General features: G+C 50.8%; 1 protein-coding gene across 2 annotated transcripts; it reads right to left on the reverse strand.

Annotated features, from left to right (window-relative positions):
• Nucleotides 1–1,384: 1,384 nt before the first annotated feature.
• ephb6 (eph receptor B6) lies at nt 1,385–26,983 on the reverse strand. 2 transcript variants are annotated; one of them, XM_047041771.1, is made up of 18 exons: nt 26,295–26,983; nt 22,219–22,491; nt 19,483–19,652; nt 19,012–19,304; nt 11,290–11,445; nt 10,291–10,562; nt 9,941–10,022; nt 8,278–8,402; nt 7,973–8,135; nt 7,722–7,836; nt 7,536–7,591; nt 6,109–6,225; nt 5,688–5,935; nt 4,649–4,867; nt 3,374–3,523; nt 2,908–3,092; nt 2,651–2,809; nt 1,385–2,501 (listed from the first exon to the last, which is right to left on the reverse strand). In XM_047041771.1, the coding sequence occupies exons 1-18, from the start codon at nt 26,355–26,357 to the stop codon at nt 2,396–2,398; spliced, it is 2,952 nt and encodes a 983-aa protein (XP_046897727.1). In that variant the 5' UTR covers nt 26,358–26,983; the 3' UTR covers nt 1,385–2,395. The 2 variants fall into 2 exon arrangements, with proteins under 2 accessions (XP_046897727.1, XP_046897737.1); XM_047041781.1 differs by having other exon boundaries at nt 7,722–7,833; nt 26,295–26,982.

The raw sequence follows: 26,983 nt of genomic DNA on the forward strand, positions 1-26,983 counted from the left end.
TAATAGCTATTTTCAAGATGCACAAAACCCCATGCTGGAGCACTGTCAGAGCAACAAGGGGATTTCTACGCGGTCACGCATTTCTCAAAGCATCACAACACCATTACAAGCTCACTTTGCGGTTGCGTCTGTCATTTTGTCCGTTATTTTTATACCTCGACATCTTATCCTGTTGTTCTTTGGACAGTGGAGATTAAAGCTCCACAAAAGTCAGCTTTCAGAAAACAAAGGAACTGATAGGAGCATTGTGTCATTTTGCGGTAACAGTATTGTGTTCAGAACCCAGACAAGTGTCTTAGGTTGTACAGGACTGCTGCCATGTCAGATATTGCTGAAAAGTGATTGCAGGTGATGCAAGAGATACACCTGTGAACTGGAGTGCTGAACTCAACAGATCCACCGCTCTGATTGCATCCAAGGGTGCTGATGTGTTCAATCGTGTAGGTCAAATCCAAATGTGACACGCCTACATTTCAAGGTAATTTCAGGAAATGTTTAAATGGAAAAAGACTAACTAATCTACACCATCAATAAACAAAACAGGTATCTACAGTTGTTTAAATAAAATCATATTCTTTATTTTTACAAATTTGCACAATAGTGGAATAGTGGTGAACACTCATACAACTAAACACACCTATTCATGTGTAACCTCACACACACTTACATCCGCGCACACACACACACACACACACACACACACACACACACACACACACACAGTTCTTCATTTAAAGCATACACACACAGACACACACATAACTCACAAAACATAACATCTCCTTCCTTCCTTCCATCATTTGATCCCATGTCGTACAGTAAACCGATTTCACATTCACAATGTTCAAATGAATTAGTGACATTTACTATACTCATCAAATAAAAGGAAGTGAAGTGTAAAATGTACCCAGAGGAGGAGGGGGGGAGGGGGGCTACTGTAGCCTCAGTGTGTGGAGGGGTCCTGGGTCTGAGCTTGTGTTTGTAGGACAGGGTGAGGCAGGGTAAGAATGGGTTGGGCAGGGTGAGGCAGGGAGAGGCAGGGTAAGGCAGGGTAAGGCTGGGTGGGGCAAGGGGAGGCAGGGAGAGGCAGGGTGACGCAGGGTGAGGCAGGGTGAGGCAGGGTGAGGCTGGGTGGGGCAGGGTAAGGCTGGGTGAGGCTGGGTGGGGCAAGGGGAGGCAGGGAGAGGCAGGGTGAGGCAGGGTGAGGCAGGGTGGGACAGGGTGAGGCGGGGTGAGGCAAGGGGAGGCAGGGTGAGGCAGGGGGAGGCAGGGTGAGGCAGGGTGGGACAGGGTGAGGCGGGGTGAGGCAAGGGGAGGTAGGGTGAGGCGGGGTGAGGCAAGGGGAGGCAGGGTGAGGCAGGGTGAGGCAGGGTGAGGCAGGGTGGGACAGGGTGAGGCAGGGTGAGGCAGGGTGGGACAGGGTGAGGCAGAGTGAGATATTCTGCAGCAGAGCAGCAGCAAACAGAGCTACTCCATGAGACCTCAGGGACACAGTCCCTCCAGCCTTCAATCTCTGTAAACCTCTACAAGAAGCATGCTAACATGCTAACCATCAACCCTTCATTCTTAAACCCTGTTTTGACCATCATTTTATTTCCAGGTTTTTACATTTTATTTCCTCCGCTATAACATGAAAACTGCACCCCCGACCCCTGCCCAACTAGAACCCAACTGGAAGTCACCTAGACAAGTGTGACAGGAGTGACCAACAGTCACAATATGACTAGTGTTTCTGTACATGACAAATGACCACTGGCTGATTTCAGTACAAACAGCGTGATGATGCAACAAATAATCCACCAAATGTTCATGATATCAACAGTAGAAGCAGTCTTTGATTGTCTCTAAAAATTGAGAACCCTGTTTTTGAGAAGAAAAAAAGAAAAAAAAAGGTTCACCGTTTTCCATTTCTTTCATCAAGGTCAGTGGTGAGATTTAGGAGTGGATAGGGGAACGAGGTCAAGCTGTGCGATAACCAGGACGTGAGACAGAGGACGCAAGATGGAGGTGTATACACTGGGGGGAAGAGAACAAGGCAAACAACAGCAAACAAGTGAAATAAAACATGTTTACAAAACAATACTTTTTTTCTCCTTCATATTGTCCTACTATGAAGCTTCTTCTTAACCTCTCGTTGCAGTAGACTACAACTCCCACAATGCACCTCTTTGTTGTCTGTATTCCCATCAGGTGACCAAAGTGGATTCAGAAATGAAGCGACTGTTTTCATCACCTCCAGCGCTGATCAAATCCATTGTTCCTCCCTGAACTCTTCACCGAATGTGCTGTTTCCATAGAAATGAATCACTGATGTTGGATGCAGAGCCCAGGTGTGGTTAAACCTTGTTGCCCCCCTCCCACCTTGCCCTGGGTCAGTTGACCCCCCCCCCCCCCCTCACACTTCCACCTGGCCCTGGGTGAGGTGGGTCCTAAGCTGCTGTGCTGCACTGACGATCTTCCTCTGGTGGCCCAGAAGGTTCACTCCCAAACCCTGGACATCCCTGGAAGGATGGAGGGAGGGAGGGAGGGAGAGAGGGAAAATATGTCATGGTAGAAGGTAGAATCCACAATTCTCTATGATTGAACCGATGGTCATATTAAAACTGTTGTATTCATAGTCATGATTGAAAACAGGTTTGGAGAGACTCACTCCATGGTGATCAGGCTGACTCTGTCCAGAGTGTCCAGGTGAGCTCTCTCAAACTCCTCCCTGTACCTGTCCATCCTCAGGGCGCTCAGCCACTCGCTGACTGTCGCCACCGACGACAGATCAGTGGGGGTGGGGCTAAGGAGGGGCTGGGAGGTGCTTCTGGCGAGGGAAGAATTCCAAATCGACCACTTAAGACAAGTTTACCCGGGAAGTGATGTGTCTTTAAGAGCAGTGGCTGATGGGAGCTGTAGTCTTACCGGGTGGGCTCGGCCTTGAGGGAGGCGGGGTGGCGGATGAGCCTGTCCAGAGAGGAGAGGAGAGAGTCGAAGGCTGGCCGTTCGGCCCTCTCAGCCTGCCAGCACTGCAGCATCAGGGAGTGGAGAGCTGGGGGGCAGTTATGGGGGGCAGGAAGACGGTACTGGTCTGCTACTGCCTTCATCACCTAGAGAGGGAGATGGAGAGAGATGGAGAACAGAGCGACAGATGGAGAGAGAGAGTATGAGGGAGAAACAAGAGAGCAGAGTGTGTGGAGGGGGGGAGGGGGGGGGCAGAGAAAAAAGGAGGACATGTAACCATCTGTATTTCTGACAAAGCGGCCAGAGAGAGAGAGTTGTAGCAAATCAACTATTCTGTTCATCTGGCTGTTTGGTGTCTCTCTGGGTTTAAACTCATTTAAGAAACACGCCTCGCTCCGCTATCGCCTTTTCTGTCCTGACGACTCACTTCCTGGTTGCTCATGTCCCAATACGGCCGCTCTCCGTATGACATCACTTCCCACATCAGTATGCCGAAGCTCCAGACATCACTAGCCGAGCTGAACTTGCGATGCTGGAAGGCCTCGGGAGCAGTCCACCTCACAGGAATCTTACTGCCCTGAGAAGGAGACAGCGAGGGGTGAGGAGGGGACACATGAAGAACCTCTCAGACCAGTGGTTCTTAACCCTGGTCCTCAGGGAACCCCTGTCCTGCACATGAAGAACCTCTCAGACCAGTGGTTCTTAACCCTGGTCCTCAGGAAACCCCTGTCCTGCACATGAAGAACCTCTCAGACCAGTGGTTCTTAACCCTGGTCCTCAGGGAACCCCTGTCCTGCACATGAAGAACCTCTCAGACCAGTGGTTCTTAACCCTGGTCCTCAGGGAACCCCTGTCCTGCACATGAAGAACCTCTCAGACCAGTGGTTCTTAACCCTGGTCCTCAGGGAACCCCTGTCCTGCACATGAAGAACCTCTCAGACCAGTGGTTCTTAACCCTGGTCCTCAGGGAACCCCTGTCCTGCACATGAAGAACCTCTCAGACCAGTGGTTCTTAACCCTGGTCCTCAGGGAACCCCTGTCCTGCACATGAAGAACCTCTCAGACCAGTGGTTCTTAACCCTGGTCCTCAGGGAACCCCTGTCCTGCACATGAAGAACCTCTCAGACCAGTGGTTCTTAACCCTGGTCCTCAGGGAACCCCTGTCCTGCACATGAAGAACCTCTCAGAATCAGAATCAGGATTTTATTCACCATGAATGTTTGCACAAACAAGGAATTTACTTTGGCAGGGAGGTGCATACATTAAACATATAGGAATATTGCAAACTTAAATATGTGGACTAACTATACAAAAGGAGCAAAGTCTAGCTAATACTAAGGGGGGTCTAGCTAATACTAAGGGAAATAAAAAATAAAATATAAAATATGATTCACCTGATTCAAATGGATGTTCGTTTTCAGGCTTCTACAGAGCTGGATAACGACCCATTTATTTGAATCAGGTGTGTTGGAGCAGGGAAACATTCTAAAACATGCAGGACAGGGGTTCCCTGAGGACCAGAGTTAAAAACTACTGTCTCCGACAGTTTCAGCCCAACAATCCGATCCTCTCGACCTAAACGAACCAGGGGAGGAATTCACCTACTACGATGCTGACTAGAACCAACAAGCACATCATCTTCTCACAACACCAGCAGACACTAGAAAAAGCCCCCACAGAAACTGCTGTTCCCAGAACGCACCAGTGAGGCAGTGTAGGTGGGCATGTTGTGGTCCAGGCCCCTCATGAGGCGCGACAGCCCGAAGTCGGACACCTTACACACCAGGTTCGAGTTCACCAGGACGTTCCTGGCCGCCAGGTCGCGGTGAACAAAGTTTTTCTCTGAGAGGTAGCGCATGCCTGCGCCCACGCCCCGCACCATGCCCACCAGCTGCAGCACGCTGAACTGGTCCTCATTCTCCTGGAGACACGGGGAGGGATGGAGGGGGAGGAGAGAGGAGGGATGGGGCAGAAGAGAGGAGGGATGGGGGAGGAGGATGGAGGGGGAGGAGAGAGGAGGGATGGAGGGTGAGGAGAGAGGAGGGATGGAGGAGGAGGAGAGAGGAGGGAGGAGAGAGGAGGGATGGGGGAGGAGAGAGGAGGGATGGGGGAGGAGGAGAGAGGGGGATGGAGGGGGAGGAGAGAGGAGGGATGGAGGAGGAGAGAGGAGGGATGGAGGAGGAGAGAGGAGGGCTCGGGGAGGAGAGAGGAGGGATGGAGGGGGAGGAGAGAGGAGGGATGCAGGGGGAGGAGAGAGGAGGGATGGAGGGGGAGGAGAGAGGAGGGATGGAGGGGGAGGAGAGAAGAAGGATGGAGGGGGAGGACAGAGGAGGGATGGAGGGGGAGGACAGAGGAAGGATGGAGGGGGAGGACAGAGGAAGGATGGAGGGGGAGGAGAGAGGAGGGATGGAGGGGGAGGACAGAGGAAGGATGGAGGGGGAGGACAGAGGAAGGATGGAGGGGGAGGACAGAGGAAGGATGGAGGGGGAGGAGAGAGGAGGAATGGAGGGGGAGGAAAGAGGCAGTTAAAGACAGAACAGGTAGTGATGGAAATAGATCATCTACGCCATCAGTTATGGATAAAGAACTGTGTGAGATGTAGTTCTTCAGTCACAAAACTGTCATCTTGTTTGACGGAAACAATGAATCATAATGGATTGTTTTTTTTTAAGGTGACTGAACATTAATGTAAAGGCTGTGGATGGGAGTTGTAGTTGTTTTGTAGTTCTCTGTGGCCTCACCCTGAGGAAAGCATCCAGGGGTCCGTTCTCCATGAACTCTGTGATGATCCTCTCTGGAGGGCTGTGGGTGGCCACCCCCTCCAGCTTCAGCACGTTGGGGTGGTCAAACTGGCCCAGGACCCCCGCCTCGCTCAGGAACACCCCCTTCTCCCGGTCAGTCACCCCCCAGCGCAGCGTCTTCACAGCCACCAGCAGCTCCCGCCGGCCCAGAGGGCGGTACCTGCCCCGAGACACCTCCCCAAACTGGGCTAAGGAGGGGGAGGAGGGGGGGAGGAGTTATGGCCATCATTTGACAGTGCAGTCTTCATCAACATGTCAATAAAAAAAAATCCCTCACTTCACTACAGTTTATCAGGATAGATTTCAATCATCACTTTTACAATTTGACCCCGTGGCTGACTGAGAACTTCAGGCGTCTTACCTGCACCAATCACCTCCTCGATCTTGAGGTGAGCTGGGTCAATCTCACGGGCAAACTCCTTTACCGCCTCACTGGGGTCCTCATACGTAGAGGGGTCCACGTAATACTTCACCCCACCTGCGGACACAAACAGTCCAGCAGGTGCACAGTCAGCACCAGGTGAACAGTCAGCTCACGGTGAACAGTCAGCTCACGGTGAACAGTCAGCTCCAGGTGAGCAGTCAGCTCCAGGTGAACAGTCAGCTCCAGGTGAGCAGTCAGCTCACGGTGAACAGTCAGCTCCAGGTGAGCAGTCAGCCCCAGGTGAACAGTCAGCTCCAGGTGAACAGTCAGCTCCAGGTGAGCAGTCAGCTCCAGGTGAACAGTCAGCTCCAGGTGAACAGTCAGCTCCAGGTGAACAGTCAGCTCCAGGTGAGCAGTCAGCTCCAGGTGAACAGTCAGCTCCAGGTGAACAGTCAGCTCCAGGTGAACAGAGGATCAGTTACTGGTACAGTAACAGGAAACCTCTATTCAATTGCAGCAATTCCCAACCTTTGCCACTTAGCGGCCCACTGGAAATGTCAGTTGGGCTACCATCAACTTGCAAAGGGTAACTACTGACGTTTCGATCATAATGAATTAAAGGCAAAATGTTGTTTTAAAATGTGTACGCATTTTACCAGCATTTACCAACAGAATATATACATATTTTGATATTTATTCATATTTTAGTTTTAATTGGTTTGGCGGTCCACCTGCATTCCCCTTGCAGCCCACAGGTTAGGAATCATTGCTCTGTGTTTGGGTTTTCCTGCCCGGTAACAGTGTTCTGACAGACTGGGAGTCTTATCACTGAGACAGGATGTGACATCGCTAGACCAGGCCTTGTAGCACATCCAGGCTGAACATGTGACAAGCCCACAAGGACAACTGGTACACAGGAGACAGACAAGCTTCCCTTTCTTTCCCCTGATCTTTAATTCTCTTCCTTCTCTTTCCTCCTCGACCCCCTCTCCAACCCTGCTTTTCACTCGTCCTCTTTCACCCCTCCTCTCGTCTCCTTCTCGATAGAACCTCACCCCTTCCCACCACATTCCCTCTCTTTACCCCCCTCCTCCACCCCCTCCTGCAGATACCCATGGCGGAGGGCATTAGGCAGGGTCAGTGCCTCCATTCTCCTCCTCATTGCTCCGCGGCCAGCCTATTCAGCAACATGTCAACAACAGTCCAGTCTCGGGGCTGGAGATGATGACGGGGGGGTGTTTACATAAACACCAGGCCTTGCTGGGGGACAGTGGCCTTGGGAGGGACACTTGTCTAGTCCACGCTGATAGGGCGGATTTCAAAATGAAAAGTATGAACGCAGCTGTTTACGGATGTAAACACAGAAGCACGCACACACACACCTTCACACACACTTGCGCGCACACACAAACACACACAATTACCTCTGTTGCTGATGTATCTTTGGAGTCTGTCGCTGTAGGGGCTCTCTCTTCTCTTACTGCAAAAGGAGCAAGAGAGAAAGTGGATGTGTACCAGGGTTGGGATGAGCGTGTAAATGTGTGTGTCCCAGGGTTGTGATAAGCGTGTAAATCTGTGCGTGTCTGAGCCTCATGTGTACAGTGACTCACCTGCGAAACACAAAAACAACAATAATCGCAGCAACAACCAGAAGGAAGGCTGCCCCGCCCATAACCGAGCCGACCAATAGAGGAAGCCGATTCTGGATTTGCTTGGAATGCTCTTCTGGGGAAACAGGAAGTCCATTAGAACACCTGACACTGGGGTAGATAAGGTACTCGCTAAGAATTGTGGGATGGGACCATGGGTTTGTCTTGTGTGTGCCTATGTGTGTGTGTGGGTGTGTGTGTGTGTATCGTACCCAGGGCCAGGGTAGTGAAATAGATGGTGTGGCTGTAGGGGCCGTAGCCTCTCTCATTGCGTGCTCGGATCTGGAAGGCGTAGATGGAGCCGGGAGCCAGAGAGTTGACGGTCACAGTGTTAGTCTCACTGTACACACTCACTGCACTGTCCTCATCTGAACCCTGATACACAGAGGAGAGAGAGGAAGGGGGTGAGAGGGAGAAGGAGGTAGATAAAGTGAGAGATGATGACAGCCAGAAGACGAAAATACAGGAGAACATTTGATCTGTTAACTTGTGTGTGTGTGTGTGTCCCTGTGTTTACCTTGTCAAAGTATCTGAGCTGGTACTCCAGGATGTCACCGTTAGGTCTGTCAGGTTGGGGCCAGGACAGAGTGATGGACTCTGGGGCACGGCTCATCTGGTGCAGCATGGGGACCTGCGAGGGCACTAAGACAGAGAGGAACCCTGGTGAACCCACTGTGCTCAGCACACTGAGACAGAGAGGAACCCTGGGGAACCCACTTTGCTCACCACACTGAGACAGAGAGGAACCCTGGGGAACCCAACACTATGCTCACCACATTGAGACAGAGAGGAACCCTGGGGAACCCACTGTGCTCACCACACTGAGACAGACAGGAACCCTGGGGAACCCACTGTGCTCAGCACACTGAGACAGAGAGGAACCCTGGTGAACCCACTGTGCTCAGCACACTGAGACAGACAGGAACCCTGGGGAACCCACTGTGCTCAGCACACTGAGACAGAGAGGAACCCTGGGGAACCCAACACTGTGCTCAGCACACTGAGACAGAGAGGAACCCTGGGGAACCCAACACTGTGCTCAGCACACTGAGACAGAGAGGAACCCTGGGGAACCCAACACTATGCTCACCACACTGAGACAGAGAGGAACCCTGGGGAACCCACTGTGCTCACCACACTGAGACAGACAGGAACCCTGGTGAACCCACTGTGCTCAGCACACTGAGACAGACAGGAACCCTGGGGAACCCAACACTGTGCTCAGCACACTGAGACAGAGAGGAACCCTGGGGAACCCAACACTATGCTCACCACACTGAGACAGAGAGGAACCCTGGGGAACCCACTGTGCTCACCACACTGAGACAGACAGGAACCCTGGGGAACCCACTGTGCTCACCATACTGAGACAGAGAGGAACCCTGGGGAACCCAACACTGTGCTCAGCACACTGGGCTGCTGTGCAGCTGAAACATCCACCACTTGGGGGAAGCATCACACAGAAGGTGGAGTCGGCTCAGAGCAAGGAATCACAGAGTGGGTGTTCCCTGGTTCACCGAGGCTGGGTAGGGACTGATCCATGGGAGGTGTGTCAGAGGTCTCTGCTATGCAGCTGGGTTCAGGAAGGTCATTTGCCGTGCTGATTCTTGTCGAATTCGCAAGCTACTGAAACGTACTAATTCTGACATGATTCTGACATGACCTGACTACATTATCTGTTTTGTCTACATTCCTTTCCTCCAGTATCCTCTCTCTTGTACTTCCGTAAGTATTCTCTCTCTCTCTCTCTTTCTCTCTCTCTCTCTCTGTTTCTCTCTCCCTCTGTCTCTTTCACTCTCTTGGTCTCTCTGTCTCTCTCTGTCTAGTTCTTCTGTCGCTCTTGAGTGTAATCTGAACAGACAGAATGTCGTGACCTGGAGCCACCTGAGTGCGGAGTGAAGAAGCGGAAAAGATGGAGAGCAACAGATCGAGCGAGCGAGGGAGGGAGAGAAGGAGGGAGGGACGGAGGACTAGACAGAGAAAGAGGACAAACACATACATGTGTATAGAAACGTAGGGCAACAGATGGACTCTCACAGATAGCCAGACAAACACTTCACAAAGAATGCAATTCACAGGAAACAAACAAACACACCCTCAGGCACACACAAGCACAGATCTGAGTCAGGTAGCCTGACTGCTTCTCCCATCTCTGATTGGAGAGGAAGAGAGCGGCTCACCTGATTGGCTGGTGGTGAAGTTGATGCTTCCGTAGCGAGGAGGGAAGGGGCTCAGCGACGAGACGTCGTTAAACGCTTGCACCTGCTCATCAACAAGAGGAGGCACGACAGAAAAACAATCAATGCAACTTTCAAAGTCTTGCTTCTCCTCATAAATCCACAGAGAAAAGAATATCTGGTTGAACACTCCAGTCCAAGCATTCGCAAGGTTACTTCAATTGTATTCATTTTCAAGCATTGCTATGGCAACTATATTTCTACAATAACAGAACACTACACTTCAGCCTGGCCATATCATTCAACCATGCTGGAGACCTTGGACCAGGCAGCAGGTGTAGATGGGAGGGCACCTGTATGAGGTAAGTGACTCTGGTCAGCAGGTTGTTGAGGGTGACTTTAGTCTGCCTCAGGTGGGTCTGGGAGGGGGTGAAGGTGACCGCCTCCCCACACCAGGAGCAAGAGGCGGGGTTGCTGAAGGTGGCTGAGGGGCAGATGCGACACACCACCCCGTACCACGCCTCGCCACGACCGCCCATGTCCACAGGGGGGCGCCAGCGGAGAGACACGCCGCCATCACCGCTCTCGTACTCCCAGGAGAGAGAGACCGGAGCGGAGGGCGGCCCTGAGAGAGAGGGAGAGAGAGGGAGAGAGAGATGGTGAAATAGAGAGAGATGGAGAGAGAGAGACAGAGAGACAAAGATGGATAGAGATGGTGAAATAGAGAGAGAGAGATGGTGAAATAGGGAGAGAGATGGTGAAATAGAGAGAGACAGATGGAGAGAGAGATGGTAAAATAGAGAGAGACAGAGAGAGACGGAGAGAGATGGAGAGAGATGGAGAGAGAGAGACAGAGACATAGAGATGGTGAAATAGAGATAGAGAGACAGAGAGAGATGGAGAGAGATGGAGAGACAGAGAGACAGAGAGACGGATAGAGATGGTGCAATAGAGAAATGGAGAGAGAGATGGAGAGAGAGATGGAGAAAGAGAGACAGACATATATAAATTAGATATAGGTGTTTAGCTCTGAATAAAAGCAGCTGCTGAATGACTAACACATCACAGTGAGTAATCCCAAGGAAGATAAAAGCTTTTTAATCAAGGAGCAGAAACAAAGCGATCCAGACTGTTACATCATCATGCTCTTAGTAAATACCTACCTCGCCCAAGTCTGAACAAAGGTAACAGTATCAAAGTACTGTTACCACTCGCACTTAACTAAACACACTCTCTCTCAGACAAACGCACTCTCTCACACACTCAAACACACAAACACACTATCACACACACTCTCACACACATACACACACTCTCTCACACACAAACACACACACACACACACAGCTCACCTGTGCAGGCGCTGGAGTTGGCGTCGGCAGGCGCTCGGTAGAAGCCGCTTCGACACTCACACAGCAGGGAGCCCTCCTGGCTGGTTCGGCTGTTAGGAGGGCACGCCGAGCACGGAACAGAGCCCAACACCGCCTTGAAGAAGCCCACGGGGCACGCTGAGGACACACACACACACGCTCAGACACACACACTCAGACACCAGCCCCTACTGCACACCTGAACAACCCTACCATCCAGATGTTAGATAGAGAGAGAGGGAGAGAGAGATGGAGAGAGGGAGAGAGGGAGAGAGAGATGGAGAGAGAGATAGAGAGAGAGAGAGAGAGAGAGAGAGAGAGAGAGAGAGAGAGAGAGAGAGAGAGAGAGAGGGATAGATGGAGAGAGAGATGGTGAAATAGAGAGACAGAGAGAGATGGACAGAGAGAATGAAAGACAGAAGAAGTTTCAAGTTCAAGCACATTTAAAAACAAGACGTGTTGTAACCATGTTGTGAAAGAAGAATGACGAAGAAGAGAAAGAGAGGGCGAGAAATAGAGGGAGGGAAAGAGAGGATGAAAGAGAACGAGACAAGACAGAACACAGTTATTCCAGTGTCAGGGACAAAATGGACTCATTAAAGACAGCTCATGTATTGTTCCACTGTTATGTGAAGAGACTGTGACTCAACGCGATGCCATTAATCATGTGAGTCATTAGAACCTAATACTTCACATCCAGCAACATCAATTCAGTCAAAGTTTTATAAATACCCAAAAGACCACGGTCTACTGTCTCCTCACAAATGGAACGATTAAATAAGAACAATTAGTTTAATATGTAGCCACACAAATCATATTATGTTTGAGTGTGAAAACCTTGTCCACTGCCCCTGAGGACCGGACACAACCCTGTCTCCCTTCAACCCAGGCTGCCTCCCAGTCCTACAGAACACCCTCAGTTAACACCCAGTGATGTTCTTCCACTGACTGCACAGCACAGTACTTTTGATCCAGTCATTAGTCTAGTACTCAGGGCTATGTGCGGCACGATGAGGACAAACTGGAGAACGGATAACGTGCCATGTGATCAGGCCCGCTATTCAGAGCCTATGGCCCGGAATATACATTCCTGCAAAGCAGCATGTCAGACACAGTCATAGATACTACCTACCCAGGTCTCCTGGCATGCAGGTTTCCTGGCGTTCAGACTCCAAGGTAGACTGATTGTGTTGCCCGTGGCTGTCTACAGTGGAGTGCAGTGGACGCGTGCTCAGAGTCTGAATCAAAGCCTCAAGCAACGACAGGTCTCATCCGCAGAGCTGCTGCTGCTCAGAGCTGGACGGGGAGTGTCTGTGTCTGTGTCTCTGTCTGTCTCTGTCTGTGTCACTGTCTCTGTCTCTGTCTCTGTCTGTGTCTCTGTCTGTGTCTCTGTCTGTGTCTCTGTCTGTGTCTCTGTCTGTATCTGTGTCTCTGTCTCTGTCTGTGTCTCTGTCTGTCTGTGTCTCTGTCTGTGTCTCTGTCTGTGTCTCTGTCTGTGTCTCTGTCTGTGTCGGTGTGTCTGTCTCTGTCTCTGTCTCTGTCTGTGTCTCTGTCTGTCTGTGTCTTTGTCTGTGTCTCTGTCTGTGTTTCTGTCTGTGTCTGTCTGTGTCTGTGTCTCTGTCTGTGTCTCTGTCTCTGTCTCTGTCTCTGTCTGTGTCTCTGTCTGTCTGTGTCTCTGTCCGTGTCTCTGTCTGTGTCTCTGTCCGTGTCTCTGTCTGTGTCTGTCTGTGTCTGTGTTTCTGTCTGTGTCTGTCTGTGTCTCTGTCCGTGTCTCTGTCTGTGTCTCTGTCCGTGTCTCTGTCTGTGTCTGTCTGTGTCTGTGTTTCTGTCTGTGTCTGTCTGTGTCTCTGTCCGTGTCTCTGTCTGTGTCTGTCTGTGTCTGTGTTTCTGTCTGTGTCTGTCTGTGTCTGTGTTTCTGTCCGTGTCTCTGTCTGTCTCTGTCTGTGTCTCTGTCCGTGTCTCTGTCCGTGTCTTTGTCTGTCTCTGTCTGTGTCTCTGTCCGTGTCTCTGTCTGTGTCTGTAGGTGAAGTCTGGAATCTGTCAGAGCAGAGTAGTATGGTGACACAGACAGCAGGTGTGTGTGTGGGTATGTTGGAATCCCCGTGAAGAGAGAGAGTGTGTGTATGATGCTAAGCCTAACACAGCACTAAGTCTCCCTAGAACCGTGTCTTTGGATTGGGGGGAGGACATGTGTCTGAAGTGTCTGACTGCTGTGGGCTGGAACAGCATGTGTGTGTGTGTGTCTGTGTGTGCGTGTGTGTCTGAGGAGTGCATAGGCCTGCATGTAAGTGTGTATTGGACATGGTGCCCTCAAAGTTCCGCTCTTCTGAACTCGTAGCACGTCCTCTGACCTTATCCAGATAACCTTGTCACGACCATGTACCACCTCTGGGCTTGACGGGCGGTGCGTGTGCGTGTGTGTGCAGGAGGAGACAGGAGGAGACAGGAGGACGGTGGAAGAAGTGGAAACATGGGAGGGGATGTTTAAACAGATAAAAGGCTTTCTGTGTTCTCACTTGTCTGGGAGAGCTAGATTCACTCCAACACAGGCGTGAAGTGGGGGAGAGGGAACAAGAGCTGCAGAGAGAGAAGGGGGAGTGGGGGGGGGGGGCTGGAGGGGGGGGCTGGAGAGGTAGCAAATGGGAAAAGAGGAGGGAACAGAGGCAGGAGAGGGTAACTGAGAGTGGAGGGTGGGGAGATGGAAAGAATGGAGGGATGAACTGAGAGAGGAGGTAAGAACAAATGTTGAGAGAGAAGGCACAGTGGAGGAGAGTGGAAAGGAGGATGACTGGGAGAGGCAAACAGGAGAGGGAGGTAAAGAGAGTGGTGGTGGAGAGAGAGAGGTTGAGAGGAGAGAGAGAGAGAGCGGTGGAGAAGAGAGAGGGAGAGAAAAAGGGAGAGAGAGAGTGGTGGAGAAGAGAGAGGGAGAGAGTGGTGAAGAAGAGAGAAGGAGAGAAAGAGAGAGAGAGTGGTGGAGAAGAGAGAGGGAGAGGTGGAGAAGAGAGAGAGAGAGAGAGAGTGGTGGAGAAGAGAGAGAGAGAGTGGTGGAGAAGAGAGAGAGGGTTGGGAAAGGGAGTTTCAGAGATGCAAACAGCTCCATCCATCTTTCATGTCCTCAGAACACATTATCAGACGTGTTCTCGTACTGCTGTGACACGGAACACGGCTTTCCTACAAAACCGCCCATCGACAACGACAACCCTGGCCTTCCTGTTCGCTCCCTCCCACCTGACCCGCTCTGCCAATCAGAGCGCCTGCCCTCTGGCCTCTCTCTCTCCATGCACCCCCCTCTCCCCCCAGTCCTCATCCCCTCTGTTACCACACAAAGGAAGGTTAATACAGCTTATAGCCATTAGATGGAGAGGCACGCATGACTTTACATTACCGTGAGACAGGGAGCGAGAGAGGGAGACAGAGAGGGGGAGAGGGGGGAGGTGGGAGAGGGGGGAGGGGTGGAGAAGGAGGGAGAGGAAAAAGGGCTGATGATAATCACCCACATCACAAACAGCCCTAGACACTGTTAGGGTGATTAACAGTGCTGGGAAGTGGGGGTGGGGAGGGGGGTGGGGAGGGGGGTGGGGGGTGTATGACAAGAGAAGAAGAAGGAGAGGGAGAGAAGATGAGGGAGCATGGGGGATCTAGAACGGAGAAGAAAGGGAGGGTGGGTGTGACTGTGAGAGAGAGAGAGAGAGAGAGAGAGAGAGAGAGAGAGAGAAAGAGAGAGAGAGAGAGAGAGCATTCTCCAAGAAAAATAAAAAGTGGGAAATTATAAACAGGGAGATAGAGAGAAAGAAACATGGAGAATGGGAGGAGAAGAGAAGAGAAGGAGATACATAGGAATAAAAAGAGACATGGCAACGAAGTGTGTGATTTGCCGTTGACATGGTACTTGGTATTTAGATCACTGACCCAATTTCTCTCTTTCTCTCTCTCTGCCTCTCTCTCTCTCATGCGCTCATTCGCTCTTTTGCTCCCAGCGTTATAATCTGACAGGCATACACAGGCATACACACACACACACACCACAAACAGTCTTCCCAGCACAGATGCAGCCATACACAGGAGAGACATGGGTACACATGGTTCCATGAGCACATGTCTCATTCCATCCTGCTGTCTTCTCATCTTTTATCTAGACCCTCTCTCTCTCTCTCTCTCTCTCTCTCTCTCTCTCTCTCTCTCTCTCTCTCTGTCTCTCCCTCTCTCTGCGCCTCTCTCCGTCTCTCTCTCTCTCTCCCTCTCTCTGTCTCTCTCTCTGTCTCTCTCTCTCTCTCTCTCTCTCTCTCTCTCTGTGTCTCTCTGTCTCCATTACATGTGTCCACTGATGACAGCCTATCACTGTTGACGTCTAGCAGCAAATGCGGCCGAATTGAATCACCAACATGTCCTAATCTGCTCCATTTCCCTGGAAGCCCCTATAGCCCAGACCCTTATGTAAATACAGCTCCTGTTTGATTGGTTGTCTACACAAACTGAACAGAACGACAGAACAAAAGGTTGAGTTGAAGGGCTCGTAAAGCCACAGGCCCAGTCACCACATCACTAGCCGAGGTTCAATCCCAATTCCGGGTAAAAGGATTTGTGATATGTGTGATTTGTGATATGTTATAAACAAATAATCCTTTAAAGTGATATGTTATAAACAAATAATCCTTTATGGAAAGGGAAAAATCCACTTTGGTTTGCGACCTGTCCTCAAAGTATCCTGTTCGCAATCCACAGAGCAGCCCCTATCACCAGTTGTAGAATTAACCCCAAAAGAACCCAGGAACTTCCTGAAAACCGACCAGAGTTAATGTGTCAGGCGAATCCAATAGGGAGTCACCCATGTTCCACAGAGAGTCTACAGGCCTCACAAACACAGGAAACATGTTTGCTTTTCTCTCACTGTATCATGTTCAGAGGTTCGATCCATGAGGATGCCTTAGGACGTGAGCGAGGGCTGGCTCAGTGGGATCGGGGCGCGTTACGTCACAGGGAACTGGTCCAAGTCGACAGGGGCCCTAGCTGACATCGTCAGGGTCAGGTCGGCCCCGGCAACAGAACCTCCCAGACTTGAGTTCCGGAATTCCAGGCTGGGAGTGTTCCATGTGTGGTGGGGCCGGTGTTCAGTCCTGAGGGTCAATCAGGAGATCCAGGAGATGAAGCACCTTCTGAGAGGACGATTGGTGGACGAGGCTGTGGGAGATCAGGTGCGTGACGTAAGGCCTGCGTGGTTAGTGCTCAAGGAGGAGGACAGAAAACAGGCCCCTGTTTTCTGTCCGGGTGAACAGGTGTAATTGTGTCTCATGCTCAGTCGTGCTTCTGTTTCTGCGTCTGTCTCTGTGGGATGCTAAATGTCGAGACAGGAGAACAGACTAGGAACCTCATCGTCTGTCATCTGAAAGGGACAGACACAGCCTTGTGTCACCATCACTATGGAGACACGGCACAGACGGAGGCCTGGTCTGAGGCACAGACCAAGGCCTTTTCCTTTACTGCCATACTTGACTTTACAGTCTGCTGTTGAATACATGACCTTTAATGACAGGGTTTCATGTAATTGTTTTATAAAGTTTGGAGTCGTTGTTTTGTTGACATGGTGTATGTTTGTTGTATTCTAAAAACGAACCAGGTGTTTTTCAGCTACCACAGGCCTAATTTATGAAATGGTCTTTTTGCTGCAAGGATTCACAACGGTTGCCGAAAATGGTTTCATTTTGCATTTTTTATACAATCCGTCTGACTCTTTGCTTCGCTTAAAAACTCAAACACGTCAGACTTGGCAGAATAATCTCTTAAGACGGGCTAAGGCTTTTAGCCTTTCTCAGTTGACCTTTTTAACTTTTCTCACAGAACTTTCCAGATTTGTCCAGTGTTGCATGACAAGTCTCAGTCCTCACTGTCTGTCTCTCCGTCACCATGACGCCCCGCGGACGACAACAATGTCGTTGTGTCACATCCGCCTCATTGGTCACTGGGCTGATCAGTTAACCATGATCAGATGACGGTTGGGCCCTGGTCCCCTCTGATCAGGGTGGGCTGTTCCCCCCCATCTCGGCCCACCTCCCTCCCTCCCCGCGGCCGTGGAGAGATTCTGGGTGGGTATTTGTCAGTAAATATCAATCAGGGCCAGACAAACAGCAGGAGTGGCGGAGGGGGCGCGGATGTAAAGCAGGAGAGCATGAAGACATTTCACAGATGACTTGGCAACGCATGAGGATTAATTGGAGCTGGCTAGCCTGAGAGGGCCTCATGTAGGAGAGTCTAGTGCCAAGCCACTCAGACCCTGCATGGACCAGACGCTCCATCCTCAACTGTCCCCAACACACACACGTACACACACACACACACACGCACGCACACACACACACACTCACACACGCACACACACACGCACACGCACGCACGCACGCACGCACACACACACACACACACACTCACACACGCACACACGCCCCCACACACACACACACACGCACACCCGTCTGTACTCACACGACACACACTTCTCCCAAACATCTCTGTGTGTCTTCCTCGGGGCTCCCTCGACTCTCTATCCTTACTTTCTTTGGGATTTCTGCTCGCTCAATTCCTTGAGTCATTAACTTGTGTCCACTTATCTCCCTCCCCCCCATTCCTCTTTCCCTCTCTCTTTCCCCCTCCGATCTCTCTCTCCCCCTGCGGTTTCTGTCACTTGTTCACAGACGAGTGGCCATTACATCACTATGACCTAAATGTGTCACCCTCCCCCTCTCTTTCTCTCTCTCTCTCTCTCTCTCTCTCTCTCTCTCTCTCTCTCTCTCTCTCTCTCTCTCTCTCTCTCTCTCTCTCTCTCTCTGTCTCTCTCTCTCTCGCACTCTCTCACTAGTGCTCTCTTTCCTCCCCTTTTCTCATAATATTTCTTCCCGTCTTTCTGAAGATTTACGTTTTAAAAGTTGTCTTTTCAAATGACTCCGGTCCAGGCCAGGGTATCCCTGACGACCCCTGCTGCAGACTGTGGAGGGCTTCTGGGTTTGTGTGTGTGAATGTTTGTGCGTGTGTGTCTCTGTGTTCCTTCCTTCCTTCTCGGTATCTCTGCTAATACGCTAGGCCCAGAGGGACCTGTTGATGTCGTTGTTGAGCATTTGCTCTGACAAGCTCTCATCTACCGGCTCCCTCCAGCCCCGTCGACTTCCTCCTCCTGTATGTTCTCTACACAAACAAAAAGATGGAAGCCAAACACAAAATCCCTTGCCGCACGCAAATGTATTCACTGCCAGCGCACACTGTACATCCTCGAGTAGAGCAGACAATCCTTCCCTTACATTCTCAGAACATCCAACACACACGTACACACATGTACACACACACACTCCTTACCCTCTAATTCAAACATCAGTGAGAATCAGAGGGATGTAAACTCCGGATGATGATCCAGATGGTTAGTGACACATGAGAACAGGAAGAGGACAACCAGAAGTAGGGTGGACACAGTCCAGGAACTTCCAGGAACCAGGAGCCCGTTGTGTTTTTACAGCACGTGAAGGCTTGTGAACATAACCCAGTCCCTTGTATCCCTCCAGATGAACATCTCAAAGACAGAGGGGCTAGATGAGACGAGGGCACGGCAGACAGACGTAAACACCTCCATGGCGATGGGAGTGACTCGTGTTACAGGGTTTCGCCACCTTCGGGGAACGATGCAGAGGACTGTGGGATTTCAAAGACAAGTCGCTGACTCACCCAGGCAGGCTGATCCGTTGAAGTTTGGCTCGTAGCCCCCGTCGCAGATGCACCCGCCCACGGGCACCATCCACTCTCCTTCGGCGTTGCAGTGCATGCGAGGGGCGGCGCCCTGGGCCTGACTGTGGGGAACACACCTCCCGTTCACGGGAACCAGGGTGGTCGGCTCCGCCCCCGAGGGCGTGGCCGGGAAGGACGCCAGGTAGCGATTGGTGGGCGGGCATCGTCGGTAGAAGATGGACACGCCCATGAGAGACACGCAGGCTCCGCTGTCGACCACGGCCAGGACGAATCTGAGACGAGAGAGAGAGACGGACAGAGGCGGAGACAGACAGCTGTCATCACATCAGAGCAACTGTGAATCTCACATCTAACATCGAATCCCATGCAGGTACAGAGGCCGGGATCTTCCCCTGGACCCGTCAATCAGCATGACTCTCTAGGACCCAGGGGATCGGGGGGCGGGCCTACCCATTGCGAGTGAGCGGGGCGAAGCTGCGGGTCTTGATGTTGACGCGGCGGTAGCGGTCTGGCTGGTACTGGTGCGGCAGACTGGGCTCCACCTTGGTAAAGCTCTTGTCCGCCGCTATGGTGTCGATCTTCACCCAGCCTTCCCTGGTCTCCTTCTCACCACTGGATGGCTGGACAGAGGGAGGAGCGAGGGAGGAGAAGGGCGACGGAGGAGGGTGGGAGGAGAGGATTGAGGGAGGAGAGGAGAGAAGCGAGGGAGGAGAGGAGCGAGGGAGGAGAGGAACGAGGGAGGAGAGGAACGAGGGAGGAGAGGAGCGAGGGAGGAGAGGAGCGAGGGAGGAGAGGAGCGGGGGAGGAGAGGAGAGGAGCGAGGGAGGAGAGGAACGGGGGAGGAGAGGAACGAGGGAGGAGAGGAGAGAAGCGAGGGAGGAGAGGAGCGAGGGAGGAGAGGAGCGAGGGAGGAGAGGAGCGGGGGAGGAGAGGAGAGGAGCGAGGGAGGAGAGGAACGGGGGAGGAGAGGAGCGAGGGAGGAGGGGAGCGAGGGAGGAGAGGAACGAGGGAGGAGAGGAGCGAGGGAGGAGAGGAGCAAGGGAGGAGGGGAGCGAGGGAGGAGGGGAGCGAGGGAGGAGAGGAGCGAGGGAGGAGAGGAACGAGGGAGGAGAGGAGCGAGGGAGGAGAGGAGTGAGGGAGGAGGGGAGTGAGGGAGGAGAAGCGAGGGAGGAGAGGAGTGGGGGAGGAGGGGAGCGAGGGAGGAGGGGAGCGAGGGAGGAGAGGAGTGGGGGAGGAGGGGAGCGAGGGAGGAGGGGAACGAGGGAGGAGGGGAGCGAGGGAGGAGAGGAGGGAGGGAGGAGAGGAGTGAGGGAGGAGGGGAGTGGGGGAGGAGAGGAGGGGAGTGAGGGAGGAGGGGAGCGGGGGAGGAGAGGAGGGAGGGAGGAGAGGAGTGAGGGAGGAGGGGAGCGGGGGAGGAGAGGAGGGAGGGAGGAGAGGAGTGAGGGAGGAGAGGGACAAGGGGGAGGAGAAAGATGGATGGTGAAAGGATGGAGAGATAATTAGGAGCCGAGGGAATGAGGTTGAAAGTAAAGTCAAGGTAAAGAAAGTGGGTTGGACGAGAGATGGAAAAACAAAGATTTTGATACGGCAATGGATAAAAGAAGTGGAATAAATGAAGGAGGAGAGAAAAGGGCAGATGTATGGCGGTGGTGTGGTGTAGTGGGGGAAGGGGTAGACTGAACACTTTGTCCCAGTAGCTCTTAGTGAAGGCAGGTATGAATATCCAGGCCTTAGCATAAAACATTTCAGTATATTCGTAACTCAGTTCAGTAGTTAAGCAATTTTACAGAGACAGGAGAAAAATGCTGTGAGAGCATGTCAAATGTTTGTTCATGTACGTTTTTTAGCAGCATGAATGCGTGTGTGAACATTTCACATGTGAATGCGTTTCATGTGTCGATGCGAGCATTTCACATGTGTGGAGTTTTCAGTAGTATGGATGTGTGTGAACGTTTCATACGTGTTTCATATGTGTTGGAGTAAGGACAGTCTGAAGGATTTCCTAAGCGGACCCTGATGGTTAAATATCTCCTGACTTCCCCCAGAGACTCCAGGAGGCTTGGTTTCCTGCCGTGCCGTGACTATCTCTCTCTGCAGTTTTGCTCATCAGGCTTTTATTTGCATTTTTAAACAGCATCTCACTTTCCCCCGAGGAGAAATGTATTCCTCTACAAGAGAGGACTCTGTAATACCACACGGAACCTGACTCAGTGAGGTTGGGGTATTTTCTAAACGCATCCGACAAAACAACATCTGTGTAACTCAGGGTTAGGGTTAGAGGGCATAAACACTTATTTGGGTAGGCCTTGAAAAATATCGATAGGAATCTTTTCATTTTTTGTGCTTATTTACTTTGCAATGTGCATCTGGTGCAAACATTTTCGTAGATATTTTAGTTTTTGGGTAGGCCTTAGATCATATTGGGTAGGCCTGTGCCCGTGGCAACGCCTCTGCTGTAACTGCCCCCAACCGGATATTTCCAGCCCTGAAGTAAGTAAAACAATCGCAGATGGAAGAGAGATGTGAAGATGAAGTCGTAACTTCTTCCACATCAGACATGTTTTGTGGGAGTAAATTAATTGCATACTGTAATACCACATCCTAAAATGAAAACTATAAGACCAAACCACTTTCTGCCACTGATGTTGGATAATATAGTGACCGTATGGTAGTCTGTTAACTTGTTTGTTTACTGCAGGAGTCGGTAAGTAAGTTTGGCCTCGGGCACATTTTTTTCGAAGCCATTCGATGGCAGGCCATAACATAATCTAAGGCTAATTTAAGAAACGTACTGATAAAAAAAATTGCACTGGTAATTGCGACAGACTGTCATGTGTCTTGTTGTACCATAGGCAACCGCAGATTTTTTTGGCGTGCTAGTCAAAAACATTCTGCATTAACCTGAGCCCAAATAACCTTTTGTTACTCCTTTGAGCCTCTTTGAAGAGGCCTTTCCATCCTAACTTTGGTCTGAACTTTTTTGTCAATAAAAAAGTTATTTTGTGTGTGTGTGTGCTTGTGCTAGCATCTGAGATACACTGCAGGTCTTCGTAGCTCTGCCTCTGTTCCAGCAGCAACCTTCATGCCCTATCGTCAATGATGTATTTACAGTGTGTTACAGCTACCTTTCCTGAGAACCAAACATGTTGTTGTTCAATAAGTGTTCTTTGTTTGTATGTTTATTACCTCTGCCGCCCATGTCCTCTCCAGCTCTCTCTGGGAGTCGGCCTGTTTGTAGAACAACGTGAGAGTTTCCCTGCAGGAGGGGGAGGGCGTGCGCAGGCTTGCGCAATCCCGCACGGAGAAACGCAGCGTCACGAACACGCGCGGCGCAGAGTAGCGGAGCAGGAAAGGCGTGGCCAGCCAGTTGTCCTGCACACGAGGGTTCTGGTTGACGTTGCAGACCTCAAACGTGCGGATGAGTCGCCCACGGTCGTCCAGAACACTGACCTCATCCCACTGAGGGAGGGAGGGAGGGATAAAGACAGGCGCTTATAAAAAGGCATGAAGCAGTTTACTAAAAAGAAAAACACTGTGCAAAGACCTTTTCCATAGCTGAATTGAAACTGGATCTTATAGGTCAAAAAACAGATTGGATACAATGTTAACTTCCCATGCTGCCTGCATAAGCATGCATTACGTACCCACCAAGCGGAGAACAGACAATTCATAAGAAGGGTTATATATGAACTTCGTTAATAGATGATACTCCTTTGCTAAAAGCATAAACAGTTTACTACATGGAGGTATATGAGTATCATGTTGAATCAGAGACCACACAGAAGGTCTCCCTATGCCTTGCAGTCTTCATATGTTACATCTTGGTTTACAGATTTAACATATGAAGACTGACCCTGTACACGCTGTTACAGGATTGAGTATAAACATAATTTACAGTGTTTTGGGTGCAAATCAACATGCTGTAAACAGTGTCTTAAAGCGAGGGTGTAGAAGGTGAGAGTGATGCATCATGGGACAACTCGGAACAACTGAAGACCAAAGCACCCTCTAAACACACACTATTCATGAGTAACTGATGACTGTGGCTCAGGATGGCGGTATGTTCCATTTGAATGTGTCAGCAAATTGCAAAGTGTCTCTGTAAAAGTTTCTGTGGCAGCCGTCTAGTCCACAGAAGAAGAAAAAAAGTTTTTAGAATGTTGTTACCGAGGACGACCAGCACAGACGTAGGCCGTGGTAAATGAGATGCTAATGGTATGCTACAGTCAAGCAGCTGTACAGAGTATGCAGATGAAAGGTTTCTTTTCAGCAATTACACAGTGAGATGATCTTCTGTTTGATAAAGTAATGTGGTAAGCCTGTGTAGACTTGAGTGACAAGCCTAACATTGTGTTTTGTGATACAGTGGTTTTATGCATTAGGCCTCGTCATTATTATCGCCTCGGCAACAATGGCAAGTGGACAGAAGGTTCTGACACCTCTCAGGGTGTATTTGAATGCAGCGTGTGTGAGAGAGTGCACGTGTGTGTGTTTGTGTGTGTGTGAGTGCACGTGTGTGCGTGTTGTTCTGAGAACAAATGATGAGGAGACCCTTTGCTGTCACAAAAAGAGAGAGAAAAGAGAGAGAGAGAGAGAGAGAAAGAGAGAGAGAGAGAAAGAGAGAGGAGAGAGAGAGAGAGAGAGAGAGAGAGAGAGAGAGAGAGAGAGAGAGAGAGAGAGAGAGAGAGAGAAAAGAGAGGGTGCATTCACATTCGGTGCATTTTGGAGTAATGATAACATCAGCAGAACATAATAAAGAGCCCTGAGAGGTGGTTCCTGGCAGAGCGACAGAGATAGAGAGCAGTTTCTCCGACACTGTAGGCAGTGAGTAACCCTCTGTCATGTTGGGAAGATTGGGATGGAAGAAACAGAGAAAACTAAGTGGAGAAACAGAAGAAAGAAGCACAGGCGAGAAAGCAGGAGCTTTTTCAACTCCTCGTGTTTGTTGGTGGAGAAAGAGGGAGGGAACATAGAGTCGTGTAAACACCCTAGTATTGAGCTGAGGACTGAGGAGAGAAAATGGAAAAGAAAAAAGAAGCGTAGGAACAAGAGGAGACCTGCTGGGTGAAGATGGCATGAGAATGGGCGACTCTCAAACACAGTGCGTGCCTCAGTGCTCTACCATAGAGGGCATCGCCGTCTTCCGTCTTTCTCTCGGGAGAGGAAGAAATAGACAGATTGGGGAGGGGTGGAGGGAGGGGGGGGAGGGAGAGACGACTCATCGCTGTGATTTAATCTGAATTGAAATCCCAAAGAAAACACCAAATCTCCACGGCGACAGAGGATAGGGAGGGGCAGGGCCCCAGACACGGTGAAGGGCAAACGGACCGAGAGGAGGAGAGGGGGGGATGAAAGGAGGGAGAAAGGGTGGAGCTGGGAGTCGCGACTAACGACACACGAAAGAGCAAAGGAGAGGAGAGGCAGGAGGATGAGTGGAGAACGGAGAGAGACGGAAAGCAGGGAAAAGGGGGGCAGGACTTTCATGCCACCCAAAGGCAAAATAGGGTGGAGCGGAGAGTCATGGCTACTGACACACTGAAGGGCACAGAGTGAGGAGGACGAGGAGGGACCGCTCGCCGGGGGGGAGCGGAGAGAGGGAGCAAAGCAGAAGGGGAGAGGGAGAGCGAAGGGTGGATGTGAAAGAGGTAAAGGGCTTGCTCCTAGGTCTCAGAGATGGCGGTGAAAAGGAGAGATCAGCGAGGCGGAGGGCAGGAGGAAGGGGTCAGGAGGGGGGGAAAGGATTGAGAGAATATCTGCCGGCCCCTCGAGCAAGAGAGAAGATCGAATAAAGGAAAGTGTGGTCGGGGTTAAAGGAAACTCTCTCTCTGTGTCTCTCTCTCTCTGTTTCTCTCTCTCTTCCTGTCTCTCTCTCTGTTTCCCTCTCTCTGTTTCCCTCTCTTCCTGTCTCTCTCTCTCTCTCTCTCTCTCTCTCTCTCTCTCTCTGTTTCCCTCTCTCTTACTGTCTCTCTCTCTGTTTCACTCTCTTCCTGTCTCTCTCTCTCTGTTTCCCTCTCTCTTACTGTCTCTCTCTCTGTTTCCCCCTCTCTTCCTGTCTCTCTCTCTCTGTTTTCCTCTCTCTTCCTGTCTCTCTCTATCTTCCTGCTCCTCTTAGCTGGGCGCCCCGGGTCAAATAACCATATCTCCATCTCAGGAGCACTCCTCCTGTCGGCTGCTCTATAAAAAAACACGCTCATGCAAATGTATGACTTCACAGTCCTACACACGCACACACACACACACACACACACACACCCAAGCACCCGCCAACACACACACACAGGAATACAACACACATACACACAGGAATACAACACACGCACACAGACAGACGTTCACAAAGAGAACCAAACACATGCAAACACACATTTTGCAGACCAGTCTCGCATCCTCCCCACAGGTTCTCATGCCTACGCTACAGCCCTGGTATGGCCTGGATTATAGTCAGGCGACACTGGTACTGCTATACTGTTACTGTTAAGTCGTAGTTTCATGGGAAATAAGGTCACAGAAGAACTGGACATATTTATTGAATCCTTGATTGACAAGACTTTGGACAGGACCATTTGTTAGGCTACATGTAGTCTGCTTGGATGTCCGGTGTCCTGCTAAACCATTAATTTTGCCATAATTGTAATAATGATTATTTTAGGTATGGTGGGCAGTGTTCCAAGGCAAAATGGTGTCCTAGTGGAATCATTTCCATTGACTCCAGTTGCTTGACATGAAGATTCATTCAGGCACACACACAAACACACACAAACTGCGACGCGACCCAAAGGGACAAACGCCACCGTGAAGCAGCTTATGAGGGGCGGATTAAGAAAGCAATCTGTTGGCAATCTCATCGATTGTAATGTCATCCAGTCATTGGTGACTTGGAACCCAGACCCCTCCTCTCTCACTCCGTCCCCTCTCACTCCTTCCTCTCTCACTCCCTACTCTCGGACTCCCTCCTCTCTCACTCCTTCCTCTCTCACTCCCTACTCTCTGACTCCCTCCTCTCTCACTCCTTCCTCTCTCACTCCCTACTATCTGACTCCCTCCTCTCTCACTCCATCCTCTCTCACTCCCTACTCTCTGACTCCCTCCTCTCTCACTCCTTCCTCTCTGACTCCCTACTCTCTGACTCCCTCCTCTCTCACTCCTTCCTCTCTCACTCCCTACTCTCTGACTCCCTCCTCTCTCACTCCTTCCTCTCTCACTCCCTACTCTCTGACTCCCTCCTCTCTCACTCCATCCTCTCTCTCTCTCTCCAGCCTTACCCCCGTGTCCGGATAAGTGGTCCAGCCCAGCTCGGAGGTCGACTCTGTGGTGTCCAGCAGCATTACTGAGTGAGAGAAAGAGGGAGAAAAGGCTACTGTTAGAAACGGAACAGTGCTGCTTATCCAGGAGAAACTGGACTCATTAGGGACGGGCGTATAGATCGTCACAGCAGCGAAAGCCAGGTTGATGCTGAATAAACACAGTGCCTGGTTCCGTCACACACAGCGCTAATCAGCTGAGCTAATTGGTCGCACGCGTGCAAACACACACACACAAATAAACACAACACTGGAGGTCATATTACGGAGACGTAAAAAACCTCTATTTACAAATGAATCGTTTCTGCGTTGCCATAAAACTTTCATGCCTTCATTTTTCTTGAATGTTCCATTGTTTTTCTGTTATACCCTGCTAGCCCAGCGAGATTCCTTGTGAATCTCAGGGAGTCTGAGTAAAATATCCATTTACAGTCATGAAGATCAGAATAACAAGATGGGATTTGGAAAGGTGGACTTGCTCACCAAGCATTGGGTTGACCAACAGTATACAAAGCATCTGGCATGAACTCTCTCTCTACTCATCTCTCCATTTCTCTCATCTCCCTTTGTAGATATTTCTCTCTACTTACGCTTCTCTCTTGTCTCCCACTATCTCTCACTCATCGCCCTCACTCTTGAAAAGAAAAAAA

Source organism: Hypomesus transpacificus, chromosome 2 (genome assembly GCF_021917145.1).
Source record: "Hypomesus transpacificus isolate Combined female chromosome 2, fHypTra1, whole genome shotgun sequence".
NCBI classification, from domain to species: Eukaryota; Metazoa; Chordata; class Actinopteri; order Osmeriformes; family Osmeridae; genus Hypomesus; species Hypomesus transpacificus.

What these genes read in the sequence shown, in the direction of transcription:
- ephb6 (XM_047041771.1), bottom strand. Translation starts at nt 26,357, where the DNA reads ATGCTGCTGGACACCACAGAGTCGACCTCCGAGCTGGGCTGGACCACT. An exon ending in GCCCCGCTCACTCGCAATGG is followed by an intron (nt 19,305 to 19,482) that starts GTAGGCCCGCCC and finishes CTCTCGTCTCAG; the next exon opens with ATTCGTCCTGGCCGTGGTCG. An exon ending in CCCTGGATGCTTTCCTCAGG is followed by an intron (nt 4,868 to 5,687) that starts GTGAGGCCACAG and finishes CCGTGTCTCCAG; the next exon opens with GAGAATGAGGACCAGTTCAG.